Source organism: Hypanus sabinus, chromosome 3 (genome assembly GCF_030144855.1).
Source record: "Hypanus sabinus isolate sHypSab1 chromosome 3, sHypSab1.hap1, whole genome shotgun sequence".
Classification (NCBI taxonomy): domain Eukaryota; kingdom Metazoa; phylum Chordata; class Chondrichthyes; order Myliobatiformes; family Dasyatidae; genus Hypanus; species Hypanus sabinus.
The window spans coordinates 162,531,964-162,548,487 of record NC_082708.1 but is presented as its reverse complement, the minus strand read 5'-3'; the positions used below and the strand labels follow the sequence as shown (position 1 = coordinate 162,548,487).

At 43.1% G+C, this 16,524-nt stretch overlaps 1 protein-coding gene across 1 annotated transcript; it reads right to left on the bottom strand.

Annotated features, from left to right (window-relative positions):
* Positions 1-1,326: 1,326 nt before the first annotated feature.
* On the bottom strand, positions 1,327-7,349 carry LOC132391849 (sialic acid synthase-like). The gene is made up of 6 exons (XM_059965541.1): positions 7,178-7,349; positions 4,154-4,369; positions 3,126-3,225; positions 2,889-3,043; positions 1,948-2,214; positions 1,327-1,656 (listed from the first exon to the last, which is right to left on the bottom strand). The coding sequence occupies exons 1-6, from the start codon at positions 7,307-7,309 to the stop codon at positions 1,459-1,461; spliced, it is 1,068 nt and encodes a 355-aa protein (XP_059821524.1). The 5' UTR covers positions 7,310-7,349; the 3' UTR covers positions 1,327-1,458.
* Positions 7,350-16,524: the final 9,175 nt, after the last annotated feature.

Here is a 16,524-nt window from a genome sequence, read left to right as displayed (position 1 = left end):
AAGGAGAAATTTGGATAGATTATGGATGGGAGGGGTATGGAGGGCGCAGGACGATGAGACTAGGCAGATTAATAGCTTGGCATAGACTAGACGGGCCAAAGGGCCTGTTTCCATGCTATAGTGCTCTATGACTCTATTTGTGTATAATATGCCTGGAACTCAGTGATGCTAATCTTGGAGACCTTTGGAACATGGGAGGAAACCTGAGCACCTGGGCATGGGGAGAATGTACAGACTCCTTTCAGGCAATGGCAGGAATCGAACTCTGATATTCCAGCTGGCACTGTAAAGTGCAGTGCTAATCACTACACTGCCTTAGCAAACATGGACCAAAGAGGAGGCAGCGACTGCCCTTCCTATTTGATTCAGTGCAGGGTCTGGTAAACATTAGGTTAACAGGCATCGAGGGAACGATCTGATGAATGAAATTGCATCTTGCCCAAGATAAAACCAGGTTATTGGAGGCCAGTGATCCCAGCCTAATGCCAATAATCTTTGGCTGCAGCATTCAGATTTCATTCTGTTTACAAGGTTAATTGTTTTGTAGTAACTGATGGCACAAAGTTCAGTTTCATTCACAAGTCTTCAGCAAATGAAGCCAGCCCACAGGTGCAGGCAGTGGGTCCTGGATATCAGTCAGGCAGACGGCTGAATGAACACCATTCCCAATCAGACAGTCAAATGCACCTAGCTTTGTTACCCCCAAATCCCAACAGACGACATCCTATGAACATACTCCAGTTAATTTTCTGATCAAAGCAGAAATGTGGTGGCTGAAGCAACCGGTAAGGAACTGCAACTTCCCACCCCCAGAGGGGGTGATGTGCCACCTCTCACCTTCTACCACCTAGCAGACCCAAGTGAGAAATAAAGGAATACAATTTCCCTGGCCCAGCTCCTCAGACAGCTCCAGCACCTTCCAGGATAAAGCAGGCCGCTTGAGTGATATAAACCCTGGCTCCAACACCATCAGATAGTAAGCACAATGTGCTCCATCTATGAAACACACTGATGTTATCACCCAGGCTTCCTGTCAGCACATCTCAAATCCACTATCTCTATCATCTAGACAGCCAAGGGCAAAAGATGCAGAAGGAACAGCGCCACCTGCAGGTTCCTCTCAGTCTCCCACCATCCCGACTCAGAAACATCACTGATCCTTCATTGCCACCGGGTTTAAAATCCTGGAATCCCCTCCCAAAGTATCTTCACCAGGATTGCAGCAGCTCAGGGTAGCTCACCGTTACCTCGGGACAATTCTGGACAGGCAAAAGTTGCCAGTAACGTCCAAACTCCAAAAATAAAGAACATTAATGGAATTCAAAATTTGATGCAGCAAATCATTTTATTTCATTGATTATTCCATAATAAATTGTTAATTAATTAATAACCCCACAACCAGACTTGGCATTAATAAAGCTCTAATTGGCTTAATTTAGGCATTGACTCTGTGTAATTTTAAGAGTTGTGCTTTCCGATCACGTCCTCAGTGATTGTTTCATCTGCTCCTATGTTTGCTGTGACTTTCTTTCCCACCAGGTTAAAGATGTCGCTTGGTTCAACACCTTTCGGGACTGCGACCTTTACAGTCATCATGTCCATGGTCAGGACTGTTCCTGCTGGAATATTCACCTTGGCTACAACCGACTTCCCCAGCTACAACAGAAGGAGAAGGTAACATCATTACTTTAAAGCACCAAGAACTATACATTGTAGCTGTGCCACGTTCTGCCTGATTTCACAGGTTGTGTGTTTGGAAAACAGGAAAATCTCGTAATTCATTCCCCAGAGTACACCAAACATTAGACCATTGCATTACATAAGTATTATCTCGTTAAAACTAAACACTCCTTTACTTCCTTTACTGGAGGAATAAACGCAGCAAGAAAATCAGCAAATTCTCAAAGACTAGGGGTTTTTGCTTTACCCTTCAATGTTAGCTTGTACCTTGCTATGGCAGACCGTCTCACAAGGCAAAAACTGTTTGAGGGGAGAGCCAAACGCCTTCTCCACCGTGCGGATCGAGCGGACCAGTTCTCGCAGCTCATCTGGCTCCAGGGAAGCCTGGTGGTCATTACCCTTCAAGGTTTTGTCCAGGGTCACATGACGCTCCAGGACTTTGGCTCCCATAGCAACTGCTGCTATGCTTATAGCTATTCCAGTCTCATGCCCTGAGTATCCAATAGGAATGTCTGGAAACTCTTTTTGGTATTCCTGGAGGGGCCAAAAGGTCAACAAGTCAATCTTTCTATAGATCTCATTGGCTTGGAAGCAAACATTATCAACGACTTAAATATGCCAAAAGTTGCAGGGGCTGGCTTCAGAAGTTCACATAGAACTGAGGAGTTGAAAGGGAGAGCTAGGACTTCAGAGAAACAAGGGAGGCATTTGTACTGCAGCAGACTATCGGCCAGAGGACAAGGTCAAAAGCAAAAGATGAGCCAAGAGGCTGTGGCAAACTAAAGGCACTGCCTGAAAGGAGCAAGTTTAATATTTGACTTCTTGGCAAAGTTGATAAATTGTGAAAGGATAGAGGTTGTGTGCCTATAGGGAAGGAGCAGAGGTGTAGCTTAGAAAAAAAATTAGAACTAACTGGACAGAGAAAATGAATAAACACAAATGACTTATACAGATGCTGGAAATCTAGAACAAAACACAAAATGCTGGAGAAATTCAGAAGGCAGGCTCTATCTGTGGATGGCAATAATCAGTTGATGTTTTGGTTTCATCAGGACAGAGAGAGTGAATACCATTTCACTGTTTCGTAATTTTACAGACTGTGGATGTAGCAGGAAGAATGAAATACAGTAACGGTTGTCAGGTGAGGAAAATGGGTCCTATAACTAACGTGTTCTATTCATTGTGAAATCACTGTGTATTGTACTGACTGTGATAACACGCAGGTTAACATCTTCAGGTTCCAGCGGATAGGCACTGGTGCACTGGAGGAAGCAGAACTTGGTGCTGGTGGTCTTCATGGTTTGGTAAACTTTCCTCATTATTTCCATGCTTTGCATCCCACTGGAGATGACCATTGGACACCCTGGTAACACAAAGAAGTCATTAGTAATGGTGGAAACAGAAGTCCCAAAGTGCAGGGAGGGGAATTACTACATCCCATTTACCTTTCTTAGCAGCTTTCTCCAAATATGGAAAATTATTGGTGTCCAAAGAGGCAACTTTTAAGAAAGGCACATTCAGTTCATGAAGAAATTCTACTGCCATCTAAAAAACACAGAGAAAAATATCATTTAACTCTTCACCATTTATCACCTAGCAAATTCTCTTCTCTTTGCTAGTGTTACGTATCTGCACCCCAATGTGTCTGCCTGTCTCTATGCTTATCACCATTTTTATTCTTTCTTGTTACTAGAAATATGTCCTTCAGGGTGTAGAATGGATTCACAAGATGCCGCCAGGACTGGCCACTCCAGTTACAAGGAGAAACCAGACAGCTGGGAAGGCTAAAAGGGTTTATAGTGCCCTAGGGGATTGGATAATGTGAACAGTCAGTCTTCACCCCCCCCCCCCCCCCAAGGTAGAAGAGTCTAACCATCATTATCAAAGTCAAAGTCCAGTTCATTGCCATATGTATAAGTACACTTATGCCCAGGTGCAATAAAAAACTTACCTGCATCACAAACACATAGCAGCTTTCTCAAAAAAAAATCATGTTAAACATAAATTATACACAATTTTGTACAAGAAAGAGCAATTAGAACAAAACACAATTCATTTTAGTGAAAAGAGACCACAGTGTTGGCCTACTGAGATAGTGATTAGGGTTGTGCAGGTTGGTTCAAGAATCAAACCAGGATTGAAGGTGAGTAGCTGTTGTTGGATCTGCTGGTTCTTGACTTCAGGTTCCTGTAGCTCTTGACCCATGGGATCTACAAAAAGATGGTGGGGATTGTGGGGATCTTTGATGATTATTGATATTGCCTTCTTAAGGCAGTGCCTCCTGTAGATTCTAACACTGGTGAGGAGCTACTGTCCCATCTTTCGCCCCATAAGATGCTGCCTGACCTACTAAATATCTCCAATATTTTCTGTTTTTATCTAGCACCTGCAAATTTTTTCCACATATTACAAGGCATCAAATCACAAAACAATAATAGTTAGAAATTAAAAATACCCTACGGAGAGAACTCACCTCATCCATGCCAGACGCTGTGAAAAAGATACCAATTTCTTGTGCAAACTTTGACAGCTCCCTATATTGTTCATGACTGAACTCCAGGTAGCGTTTATGATCACCATACGTGGCACCCCAGGAGTGCTGGGATGTGTAAGGTCTCTCCAAAGCTGCCTTGTTAAATTTGTACTCCAGCTCACTCTTTTGGAACTTAGCACAATCTGCCCCGCATTCCTAAAAGAAACAGACAGCAGAGATTTAAAAAACAATATCCATCATAAACCTAAAGTTTCAAACCCTGTACAAACTTGTAAAAGACTTGTATTTATACAAAATTTAAGTTCTTTCAAACTTTCTTAAACAAAAATACATTTACTTGATCCTTGTCATTAAGCTTGGGAATAATATTGCCAGAATACCAAGAACTGCTGTGCTCTTCAAAGTGGATCTCGAACATCCAGAGATCATATCTGGGTTTACATCAAATCCGTAAGACGCCACCTGATAGTAGAGTACTCCCTCAGTTTTGCAAGGAGAACTCACATTTTATGCTCCTCACAGGAGAGCAGAACCAATTCTGAAAGGAAACAGAACACAGATAAAAGTTCACTTGTAATAGTCAGGCACAACAGAGGCCATAATTAGTGCCAGGAAAACCAGGATCATAGATTATAGAACTTCAAAAGGACAAAGCCAGATAGGAAGCAAAGAAGAGGATCTATTCAGTATGTCAGTATTATAAAGCAGCAGCCGTAGGAAGAGAAACAGTTAACGTTTTGGCTCTGAGCCGCTTTACGAGAACTGAGAAAGGGAGAAAAATGATTCCAGTGGAAAAACTCTCAATAGGAAATAAAATGGGATGGATAGAACCACAGGAATAAGACCAAATGACTTAAACTGCCAGTTAAATGCTGATTATGCTTCTTCTTAAAGGATACGTGTGGGCAACCTTTTTAAAAATACAGAGTGGTGGGTGCTGGAGAAGCACTGCCAGGTGTGCTGGTGGATACGTGTATAATAGAAGCATTTAAGAGATTCTTAGATAAGCACGTGAACATTCAGAGAATGGATGGATATAGATACTGGGTAGGTAGAAGAGATTAGTTAAATTGGGCATTTAAATGCTGGTTTAATTAGTTTGCTGCAACATCACGAGATGAAGGTCCTGGCTCTGTGCTACACTGTCGTATGTTCTACAATCTACATTGTTTGTAGCAAAAATATATAGAAATGACATTAAAAACTAACAGCAATTAAGGCAGGATTAGAAAGTCATTCCTGTCAGGAAGAAAATTTGGGTATTGTAGTACTGTATTGATTTGTTGGACCAGCAGAGGGCGCATGACTGAGAAAAAAAATAATTAGAGCAATGCCCTTGGGCAATTTCGATTATTTAAATAATTGGTGGATCAGAGATCGGAGAAAGACCTTGTCCCACCCAGAAGTTGCAGAGTTGACAAATGATTTAAAAATGCATCTGATAACCATTTTCAGAATCTGGGTGCCTCCATAAAGACAGCATTTGTTGCTGATCCATAATTACCCGTGAGGAGATGAAGGTGAGTCATGTTGAATCAGTTACATCAGTCCAGTATACATTCTCAAATTGCGATGGTGAGAAACACGCAGAGGAACTGGCGGAAGTCACGGGTTTGTGAGGTACTATCGGTCGGATCCGGGTTAGTAACTGTATTTTGTAACTGGCAGACACAGAAACTATGTTCTGCCAAATGTGGATTTAATGAACGCTCGGAGTGACTGATGTGCACAGACTGAACAAGCAGGCTGTCGTGTCAGTTTAAGCCGCTCTCACCCAGGCAAGGGGTCTGTTCCATCACTCTTCTGAATCGTGTTTTATGGATGAGGACAGGGTCTTGGGAAGTCCGGGGGCTAATCACTGAATGCAGGAAGCCCAGCCTCTGACCTGCTCGTGTACCGGGGTAGTTTCGTGGACAGTCTAGTTCAGTTTTAGTCATTGTTGATGAGGGGACTCAGTGATGGCAATGCCGTTTAATATCAAGGGGAGATAGTCTTTATCTGGACCTTGAGAGGCATGGATGTTACTTAAGGTTGACAGTGTTAAGAAGGCGTATGGTGTGTTGGCATTCATTTACCGCGGGATCGAGTTAAGGGCTGTGAGGTAATGTTACAGCTATATAAGATCTTGGTCAGACCCCACTTGGAGTACAGTGCTCAGTTCTGGTCACCACACAATGTGGATACTACAGAGAGAGAGCAGAGGAGATTTACAAGGATGTTGCCTGGATTGGAGGGCGTGCCTTATGAGGATAGGTTGAGGGAACCTGACCTTTTCTCCCTGGAGCGTCAGAGGATAAGAGGTGACCTAACGGGGAGGTGTATAAGATGATGAGGGGCATTGATCGTGTGGATAGGCAGTTTTCCCAAGACTGAAATGGGGAACACGAGGGGGCATAATTTTGAAGTGCTTGGAACAGGTACCGAAGGAATGTCAGGGGTAAGTTTTTCACACTGGGAGTGGTGAGTGTGTGGAATGCACTGCCGGCGATGGTGACGGTGGTGGAAGCGGATACAATAGGGTCTTTTAAAAGGGTTATGCGCTAGGGAAATTCCAGACAGCTGCTTGAGCAGGTCGCATGGTCGGCACAACATTGTGGGCTGAAAGATCTGTAAATTTCTATATTCTATGTTCACACTTGAAAAGGGACCCTCTCACCAATTTAAAAATGCAATTAATATATTAGAAAGATTGTCAAAGATGCTGTATTGATTGAAAAACTTCGGAGCACAAGTTAGAAAGAATACAGGAGGCGATCGCCGGGGGAGCTGGAGAACGAGACTTCGCGCACAAAATGCAGGGGAGCAGAACTTTGGATAATCCCAGGACCCAGCCTATGGAACGGGACACGGACGGGTGCAGATGAGAGCCCGTCAGCTGAAGCTACAGTGACAATTATGGAGCTCGGCTGCAGAGGTGATGCCGGTCCCCGTTCTCCCCCCTGTCCGGGTCCTCCTCTCGCCCCACTCCTCCAGAATAGCCCCTCCAAACCCCCAGTCCCTCACCTTGGCCATGCGGATCATCTTCTTGGCGATCTCTATGTCGCCCTGGTGGTTCTGGCCGATCTCGGCGATGATGAAGCAGGGGTGGGGACCGCCGATGGGGCGCCCGGGGCAGAGCTCGAACTCCAGCGGCATCTTCACCCGTGGACGGAGGCAGCAGCAAATGGGGAAGTGAGGAAGGTGTGAGGAAGCCTTATCCCCGTTCTACCTACCTATCCCCGCCCACCTTCACCACCTCTTGTGGTCCCGCCTCTACCAGGGGACCGAATTTTGTAAGGGATGGGCTGCGGCTCTCTGGGGTCGCTGGTGGGGAGGACGGTGATTGGGGAAGGGGGTGAGTGGGTGGGTGTCCGTGAGGTAGTTTGGGGAAGGCAATAACAGACGAGACACCGGGTAGCGAGATATGTTGGGGAAGTGGTAATGGATCAGACGAGTATGGGTGGGGGGGGCAATGGGAGTAGGGGTCTGGGACTGGACAGAAGGTAATGAGGGAGGTGTGTGATGAGCCAGACATGGAGTATGAGGGGCGTTTAGGGCGGTGAGGGCTGAAGGTGTAGGGTGATGAGGTGACCAACTGAGAGGATAGAGGTACGAAGGGCGGGATGATGAACTGCCAGCATATTGTAGACCAGGCAGTGACTGACAGCGGCGCGGTGGGAGTTTTAGTGAAGAAAGAGGGAAGTTACGCAGTCACAGAATGGCTCCACACCTGGGGAGAGGAGGAACCACTCTGTGGAGAAACAAGAGACTGTACGTGGTGATGGAACTCACGTGGTTGAGCAATATCTGTGGGGGAGAGGGGTATCTATCAGGAGTTAGAAAGGAGAGAGTGGGGATGGGGATCAGTAAATAAGTGAGGCTGGGGCTGGTAGGTGGAACCAGATGAGGTCAGAGGTGATTGGGCAGATGGAGTAGATGGAGGGGCAGCTAGGAAGATAAGGGAGAAGAAATCCAAGTGGGTGATAGACAAATGGAACAAGGTGTGGAAGGCAAAGAAGTCTAGGTATTAAGGAGTTGGTGGAAAAATCATACAAATAGAGAGAACCTAGGTCAGGGGTCGGCAACCTTTACCACTGAAAGAGCCATATGGACCTGTTTCCCACAGAAAAGAAAACACTGGGAGCCACAAAACCCATTTGACATTTAAAATGAAATAACACTGCATACAACGTTTTTTTTTGCCTTTATGCTATGTATAAACAAACTATAATGTGTTGCATTTAAGAAATCGATGAACTCCTGCAGAGAAAACGAAATTACATTTCTGCATGCAACAAAAACATTTTGAACTCCGAAAAAAAGACGTTGGGTTGAAGGTTACTTTTAAGTAAAATACTCAACGTCTATTTGAGTCCTTCTTGTATTTATGAAAAACGCTGAACTTAAATTGTCCGCCAGCAGCAAACCAAAAATAACATCAGCCAGCTGTCAACCTGAAAAATAAAAGGACTATTTCACTGAACCATGAAAAAAATATGAATATATGTAAAATAATAGGCAATTAAAATATTTATCATACTTGGTTAATGGGATTTCTGCTCCTGGACCTCAGCACTCAGCGTCTGCTCATCAGGGCTGTATGATGTCACCTTCATCTTTACACAGGATCGCAAGCTGTCATCTGTGAGGCGTGCGCGATGTTTGTTTTTAATAAAGTTCATGTTGGAGAACACCTGCTGACATACATATGTGGATCCAAAGATCGACAGGACTCCAAGCGCATACTTTTTAATGTTTACATAAAAGTCGAGATTAGCATTCCATGTTTCGAACACAAGTTTGTCCGGTTTGGGGAGGTTTTCAATATCACTCCATTTGTGATTCTGAACAAGAACGGCCTTCTGATGGGCAACATCTTCAAGGTCTGCTGTCAAGCGTCTAAACTTGGACACCCATATGTCTTTGTCGGCTATGTCGGCCAGTTCCATCTCAAGATCAGGTTGACTCACACCTGCCAATGCAGTCGTATTCAGTAGGGATGGATCGATGCTTAGGGGAGTGGCGGGTGTCAGGCATTGGCAGTGGTGACGTATATTAATAGCAATAAAAAACACGTTGTAGCGGTGTGCTACACGCAGCGCTAAAATAACAACACGGAGTCGGTAAACTGCAGTCAAAGATAACTTTATTCGAACTAAACAGCCTTGCTTTTAATCCTCCCTCAACCGCCCCCCCCCCCCCCGTGGGCGCGGATGCTCCAAAAGACACGTACTCACAAACCCCCGTAGGCTATCTCCCTTAGCCGGAACGGTGGCTAATTGTGAGCTGGTTCGGATGTGCCAGGAAATGGGTCGCCACAACGTTTTATTTATATTGTACAAGATCACCATAATCTTCAAATTTAGAATTACATTTCAAAAACTAACATAAAATACGTTTTAATTAAATACTCATCATTTATTTTCCAAAGCCACAGGGAGCCGCAGCACAGAGATGAAAGAGTCACATGCGGCTCTGGAGCCGCGGGTTGTCAACCCCTGACCTAGGTAGATTGGTATTAAGCCTATGGGCCAATTCTGCTGCTCATCAAGATTCTAGATGATGTTCTACCTCCATCATTTTTCTGTGTTGTCTCTACACCTTTTGACCTTTTTATGCTTTGATTGTGATTAATAACTGAGCTATCATAGCCCTCCCAAGAAAAGAGTTCCAAAGATTCACCAGCCACAAGAGAAGAAGTTTCTCCTTGCCAAAGCCCTAATCAGTTTTCTTTGATTGTTAGTCATTTACCACATATTGTAGGTTCCACAGTCAGGGAAACGTCTTCCGTGCCCTCACTTCATCAGCAGAATTTTGTGTTTCCAAAAAGAGAAGGAAAAAATCTGAGGAAGTGTTCATGTGTTCATTCTCCATTCAGAAATCTGGTTGCAGGAGAAGAAGCTGTCCCTGAAACATTGAGTGTGTGTCTTCAGGCTTCTGTACAGTACATCCCCCTTGATGGTAGCAACGAGAAGAGGGCATGTCCTGAGAGATGGGGTTCCTTAATGATGGAAGCCGCCTCTTTGAGGCGTCACCTTTTGAAGGTGTCCTCGATGCTGGGGAGGCTAGTGCCCATGATGGAGCTAACTGAGTTTGCAACTTTATGCAGCTTTTACCAATCCTGTGATTTGGTGTGGTCAATTCTCCAATTGCTAATGAAGTATAGTTACTGTTGTGCCTTCTTTGCAGTATGTTTTATATGTTGGGCTGAGGATAGGTCAAAGATGTTGACACCAGGAGCTTGAAACTGCTCACCCTTTCCACGGCTGATCCCTCAATGAGTACCAGTGCGCATTCCCTCAACTTACCCTTCCTGAAATCCACATCAATTCCTTGGTCTTACTGACACTGAGTGTAAGGTTGTTGCTGTGACACCACTCAACCAGCTGATCTGTCTCACTCCTGTACGCCTCCTCATCACCATCTGAAATTCTGCCAACAATAGTTGTGTCATCAGCAAATTTATAGATGGCATTTGAGCTGTGCCCATCCACACGATTGTGGGTGTAGGCGGGGGGGGGGGGAGAGAGAGAGAGAGAGAGAGAGAGGAGAGCAGTGGACCGAACATGTATCCTTGAGGCACAGCAGTGTTGGTTGTCAGGAGGAGGAAATTTTATTTCTAATCCTCAAGAGCTATGGTTTCCCATTGAGGAAGTCAAGGATCCATTTGCAGAGAGAGGCACAGAGGTCCAGGATTTGGAGCTTGTTGATTAGAGCTGAGGGTGTGTTTGTATGGTTCCTCTTGTATTCTTTGGCCAGCTAAAGTATGCCCTCTTCACTGTCTTAATCTATTTCCAATGCCATCTTCAGGGATCTACGGATATACAACATGTTCATCCTGGTCCTGAATTCACCTGAAAGACTGACCATTCATGGTTTCTGTCCGACCTTTATTAAATATCCCTGAACTGTCAATTTGCAGATACTGGTGTTCGGTTCCTCAAGCCACTGCTCAGCCTGTCTGACCAAGCAAACAATATTGTCCTGTGGTTGAGAACTATCCTTACTGTCAACAATACCAGTAATCTTTGTGTAATCTGTTAGTTTACTAAGCCTACTTCCTATAATCGTGAGGCCTAATTTGGTGTATTGTGTGTAGTTTTGGTCACCTACCTACAGGAAAGATATCAATAAGATTGAAAGACTGCAGAGAAAGTTTACAAGGATGTTGCTGGGACTTGAGGACCTGAGTTATAGTGAGAGGTTGAATGGGTTAGGACTTTATTCCCCAGAGCAAGTGTTCCCAACCTGGGGTTCATGTTTAATGGTTGGGGTCCAATGGCATAGAAGTGGTTGGCAGCCCCTGTCCTAAAGCAAAGGAGAATGATAGAGGTATATAAAATTATAAGGAGTATAGGTAGCATATTTATTCATTGAGGTTGAGTGAAACGAGAACTCGAGGTCATGGGTGTGTTGACTGTTCGCCAATGGAACTAGGTTAGGAAATTCACTACGCAACTCATAATTAATTGAAGCTCGCACTTTATTGTCTCCATTCAAACAACAACATAACTAGGTTGACCATGGCCCAACAGTCTAGAACATGAATTCTACTGTTCTCTTTGTACCAATACTCACTCAGACCACTTGTCCAATTTATAACACCAAAATAGTGGATATCTGTTGGGCAGATGATCGATCCTTTCTTCATCCAAACCCTGGCCATGGAGGTTCTTCTTTGCAATGGTGGATCTCTTGAGAGAATTATCGCTGATAGCACACTCAGTGTGTCCACGTTTATACTCATTCCTTACCAATTCAAATATTCAATTCCAGTATCATTGGCTGTAGGTCATCTGATCGACCTTTAACATTGTTTTATTGGCTCTGCTCCAGGCCAGTGTCCATTTATTGCCCTCCTCCCAGCAAGTAGTTTATGGCTTTTTGTCCTCTACAGTAACCAGCTTGAATCACTCCAGGCAGGCACCAATACCAACATTCACAAACCTGCATGTTATATTATGTCAAAGAACAGCTCACAAATAACTCCTTATTTGGAAATGATCTCCAGTCCATCAGCTTACCTGAAATATCATTGTGTTTACTTCAAAACACAGAGCAAAGCGATTCATCTCACAAAATGGAGGATGTAAAACACTTCCACAAAATGGCAGCCTCCACCTCCAAGCACATGGCAGGAACAAAGACAATTGATCTACCTGCATCCATTGTCCTTGACCCACTTGAGTTCAATGTTTTCTTCCATATTTTAAATCCACCATGGCCAGCAAATGAAAGGTGAAATGTTTAAGAGGGTGATGAGAGTCTGGAATGAACTGCCAGAGGAAATAGTAGATGCAGGTTTGATTTCAACATTTAAGAGAAATTTTGATATGTACATGGATGTGAAAGGTATGGAGGGCTATGGTCCAGGTATAGGAAGATGAGGGTAAGCAGAATAATAGTTCGGCATGGACTTGATGGGCCAAAGAGCCTGTTTCTGTGCTGTAGTGTTCTATGACTCTATTCATTTTCATATTAATACACTGTATATAGGACAAACAGTAAGTTTCCCAGTCACAAAGTTAACTCTCCACTGATACCCTCTGCCTCCAATTGCCAAGCATACTTATGATCCAATTAGGATCAGCTTGCCTTAGACACTTATGAACTCTGAATATCTGGACTCATTTCACGTGTGGGACCTTGTCAAAGGCTTCCCCAAAGACCATGTAAATTACACCAACCATATTGTGAAAATCAATGTCCTCAGCTCATCTATATTGATATCGAGATCATTTGTCGGTATATATACTCAGTGGCCACTTTATTAGGTACCTCTAGCCACTGGGTGTATGTTTCTGGTCTTCTACTGCTAGAGCTCATCCACTTCAAGGTACAACATGTCATGTGTTCGGAGAAGCTCCTCTGCACACAACAGTTGTAACAGTTTAAAGCTACTGTCACCTTCCTGTCAACTTGAACCAGTCTGTCCATTCTACTCTATCCTCTCTCATTAGCCAGATGTTTTTGCCCTCTGAACTGTAGCTGACTGGATTTTTTTTTGTTTATTGCACCATTCTTTGTAAACTCTAGTGACTGTTGTGTGTGAAAATCCCAAGTGATCAGCAGTTTCTGAGATACTCAAACCACTCAATTTGGCATCAACAATCATTCCATGGTCAAAGTCACTTAGGTCCCATTTCCTCCCCATTTTGATGTTTGATCTGACCAACAAGTGAACCTCTTGACCATGTCTGCATGCTTTTATGCATTGAGTTGCTGATTGGATATCTCCATTAACTAGCATGTATGCAAGTGGATCTTATAAAGCAGCCACTGAGTGTACTGTATAATAGTAATGTTCATTGCATCAATTCCTGTGGTACACCACTGGGTTCAGGCTTCCATTCAAAACAAGTAGCCTTCCACTATCGTTCTCTGCCTCCTATCAACAAGCCAAATTTGGATCCCATGAGTTCAAAACTTTTGGACAACTTCCCCTATGGATTTGCAGTCCAGATAGGCACTGCTTTCGTCCATATTTTTTATTCCAATCTCTTAAAATGGACGACGGGATCTCCGCCCAAGTCACACTGACTCCCTGATCTTAGGGTAGATCAATCCTGTCCCCCTGAATCTTTTTCCAATAATATTGGGTATCTGCTGTTGGAGCTGGGCTGTCCTGGGCTAGTGGACCTGATTGGGTCTGGGACTGGGTTCTGTTGTAGTTGGGATCATGGTGTTGTTTGAACCTGGATTGGAAATGGGATTGATTGGGATTGAGATCGGTTATGGTTGGATGGGATCAGCTAAGATTAGGATAATTTGCTGTTGGAATGCGGGTAAGGTGGGTCAAAGCTCATATCTGGCTTCAGTCCCTGAGCCAAGCAGCAGACTCTGCCACTTGTGCTTCTGTGCTGAGCTATTAGGCAGATTAGTAGTTCAGCACAGACTAGATGGGTCAAAGGGCCTGTTTCTATGCCTCTAAGAGTTCAGGGACAGCATGCTTGTATTAGAAAGGCTAGTATGGAAAGTTACATGATATGGGATCTAGAGATTGTGAGATAACTACATTAATAATTGGCTTGATAGCAGGAAACTGTTAGAGACAATGGAAGGTTGTTTTTCTGATAGAGGCCAATGCTCAATGGTGTGCCTCAGAGAACAGTGCTGAAGTGAGAATGTACAAAGCATGGTTAGCAGTTTTGCACACGACATTCAAATAGGGTGTATTATAGTCAGTAAAGAAGATTATAAAAACTCAAAGGGAATTTTGATCAATTAGGTTTGGCAAGTGGCTTTCAATTCAGTTACACATGTTCAGAATATCACAGTGAACAATAGGTAAACACAAGAAAATCTGCAGATGCTGAAAATATGCTGAATGCTTCCTGACGAAGGGTGTCGGCCCAAAATGTCGACCGTACTTCTTCTTTTAGATGCTACCTGGCCTGTTGCGTTTCATCAGCATTTTGTGTGAACAGTAGGATGCTGGCTTGCATTACTGAAGGAAATGGGTTGGTGGCCACTTCCTTCCCACTTCATTCCCTCTGCTCGTTCTCTACAGTGAGAAAGCAGGTGACATGGAAGGTCAGAAAAACCATTCCCTACCCTACATTCCTTACTGTTGTGTATGTGTCCTGTTGACGCAACTATATTATGGGAACTAAGTTTCATGCATTTTTATTGGTAGAGTCCAAACTGTAACACACACACATATCCATACGCGCCTAATAGCGCATGCAACGATGTGTTACTACAACATAAAGTAGTCCCTTATTATAATGTAGGCTATACGGTACACACCTCCCCTTTTGTTTTAATAATGCATCAACTGTTTTTTACTGGGTCACTATGCTAAACGAATATGTTTACTCCTACATCAAATTATAACAAGCCTTTTTTTTACTTTTTTTAAAAAATTTTTTTTATTAGTTTTTCAAAACATTTTACAACTTTAAAAACCCCAAATCCCAATGAGGAACATTAAAACAGTGCAAAATTAAGCATACAATAACAATATGCTACAAAGGAAGAGAATTTAGCAAAAAAAAGCACCTAAATTAAAGACAAGTAAGCTTAGTGTCCTCCCCAAGCCCCACAACACAAGAAAAAACAACAGCAACTCCAGACCAACCACAACACAATATAGAGAGTATAAGTCAGGACAGCCAAACTCCCAGACTGTGAATACACTCAGCAACAGAGGGTAATAATGCCTTCTACCAGAAAAAAAAGGAGCTGAAAGCAAGGGACCGAGAAGAAAAAAAAAGCCCTAGTCAAGAGGAAGGTTATGAAAGTACTCGATAAAAGGTCCCCAGACCTTATGGAACTTTAGATCCGAATTGAGAACTGAATAATGAATTTTTTTGAGGTCCAAACAGGCCATGATGTCATTAAGCCATTGAGCATGAGTGGGCGGGGCAACATCTCTCCATCTGAGGAGGATCAAGCCAGAAGAGAGGCAAAGGATAATATTCGGCATTTGGTCGGACCCAGACATAAATCTGTCTCGCCCCAAAAACCGAACAGAGCAATTAAGGGGTTTGGTTCTAGGTGCTGATTCAGAATACACGATAACGTAGTGAAGACATCTTTCCAGAATTTCTCCAAGCTAGGACAGAACCAGTACATATGGATGTACCGTAAAATGTTTTTTGGCAATATTAAAAGGTATTTGATCATAATAATCAAAATAATTATTAATAGGAAATAATTCACTTTTATGTAAATTAAGTTTATATCCAGAAAAAGTACCAAATTCCATAAATATGGTTAACATAGAAGGAATAGATTTCTTAGGATTTGAAATGTAAACTAATAAATCATTCGCGTATAACAAAACTTTATGTAATTTATCCCCTCTCCTAATACCCTGCACAGAATTAGAATCCCTAAGAGCAATAGCAAGTGGTTCTAAAGCCAAATTAAATAATAAAGGGCTAAGGGGACAGCCCTGACGGGTACCTCTGCATAAAGAAAGGAGACTTTTCGTTATTAGTGAGAACCGCAGCTACCGGGGCATGATAAATCAATTTAATCCAGGAGATAAATCCTGGACCAAAATTGAACCTCTTCAAAACCTGAAATAGATAAGGCCACTCCACCCTATCAAAGGCTTTCACTGCATCCAAAGATACAATACATTCAGATTATTTGGTTGAGGGGGAATCAATGATATTTAATAATCTTTGAATATTAAAATATGAGTACCTATTTTTAATAAATCCTGTTTGATCATTTGAGATAACAGTAGGCAAGATACTCTCAAGCCTATTTGCTAGAATCTTAGAGAGAGGATTTAAAAATCTACATTCAGTAAAGAAATAGGTCTATAGGATACACATTCCAGTGGGTCTTTCCCTTTTTTTGGAATCAATGAAATTAGTGTTTCATAAAAGGTTTTAGGAAAGTTCCCAGAAGATGTA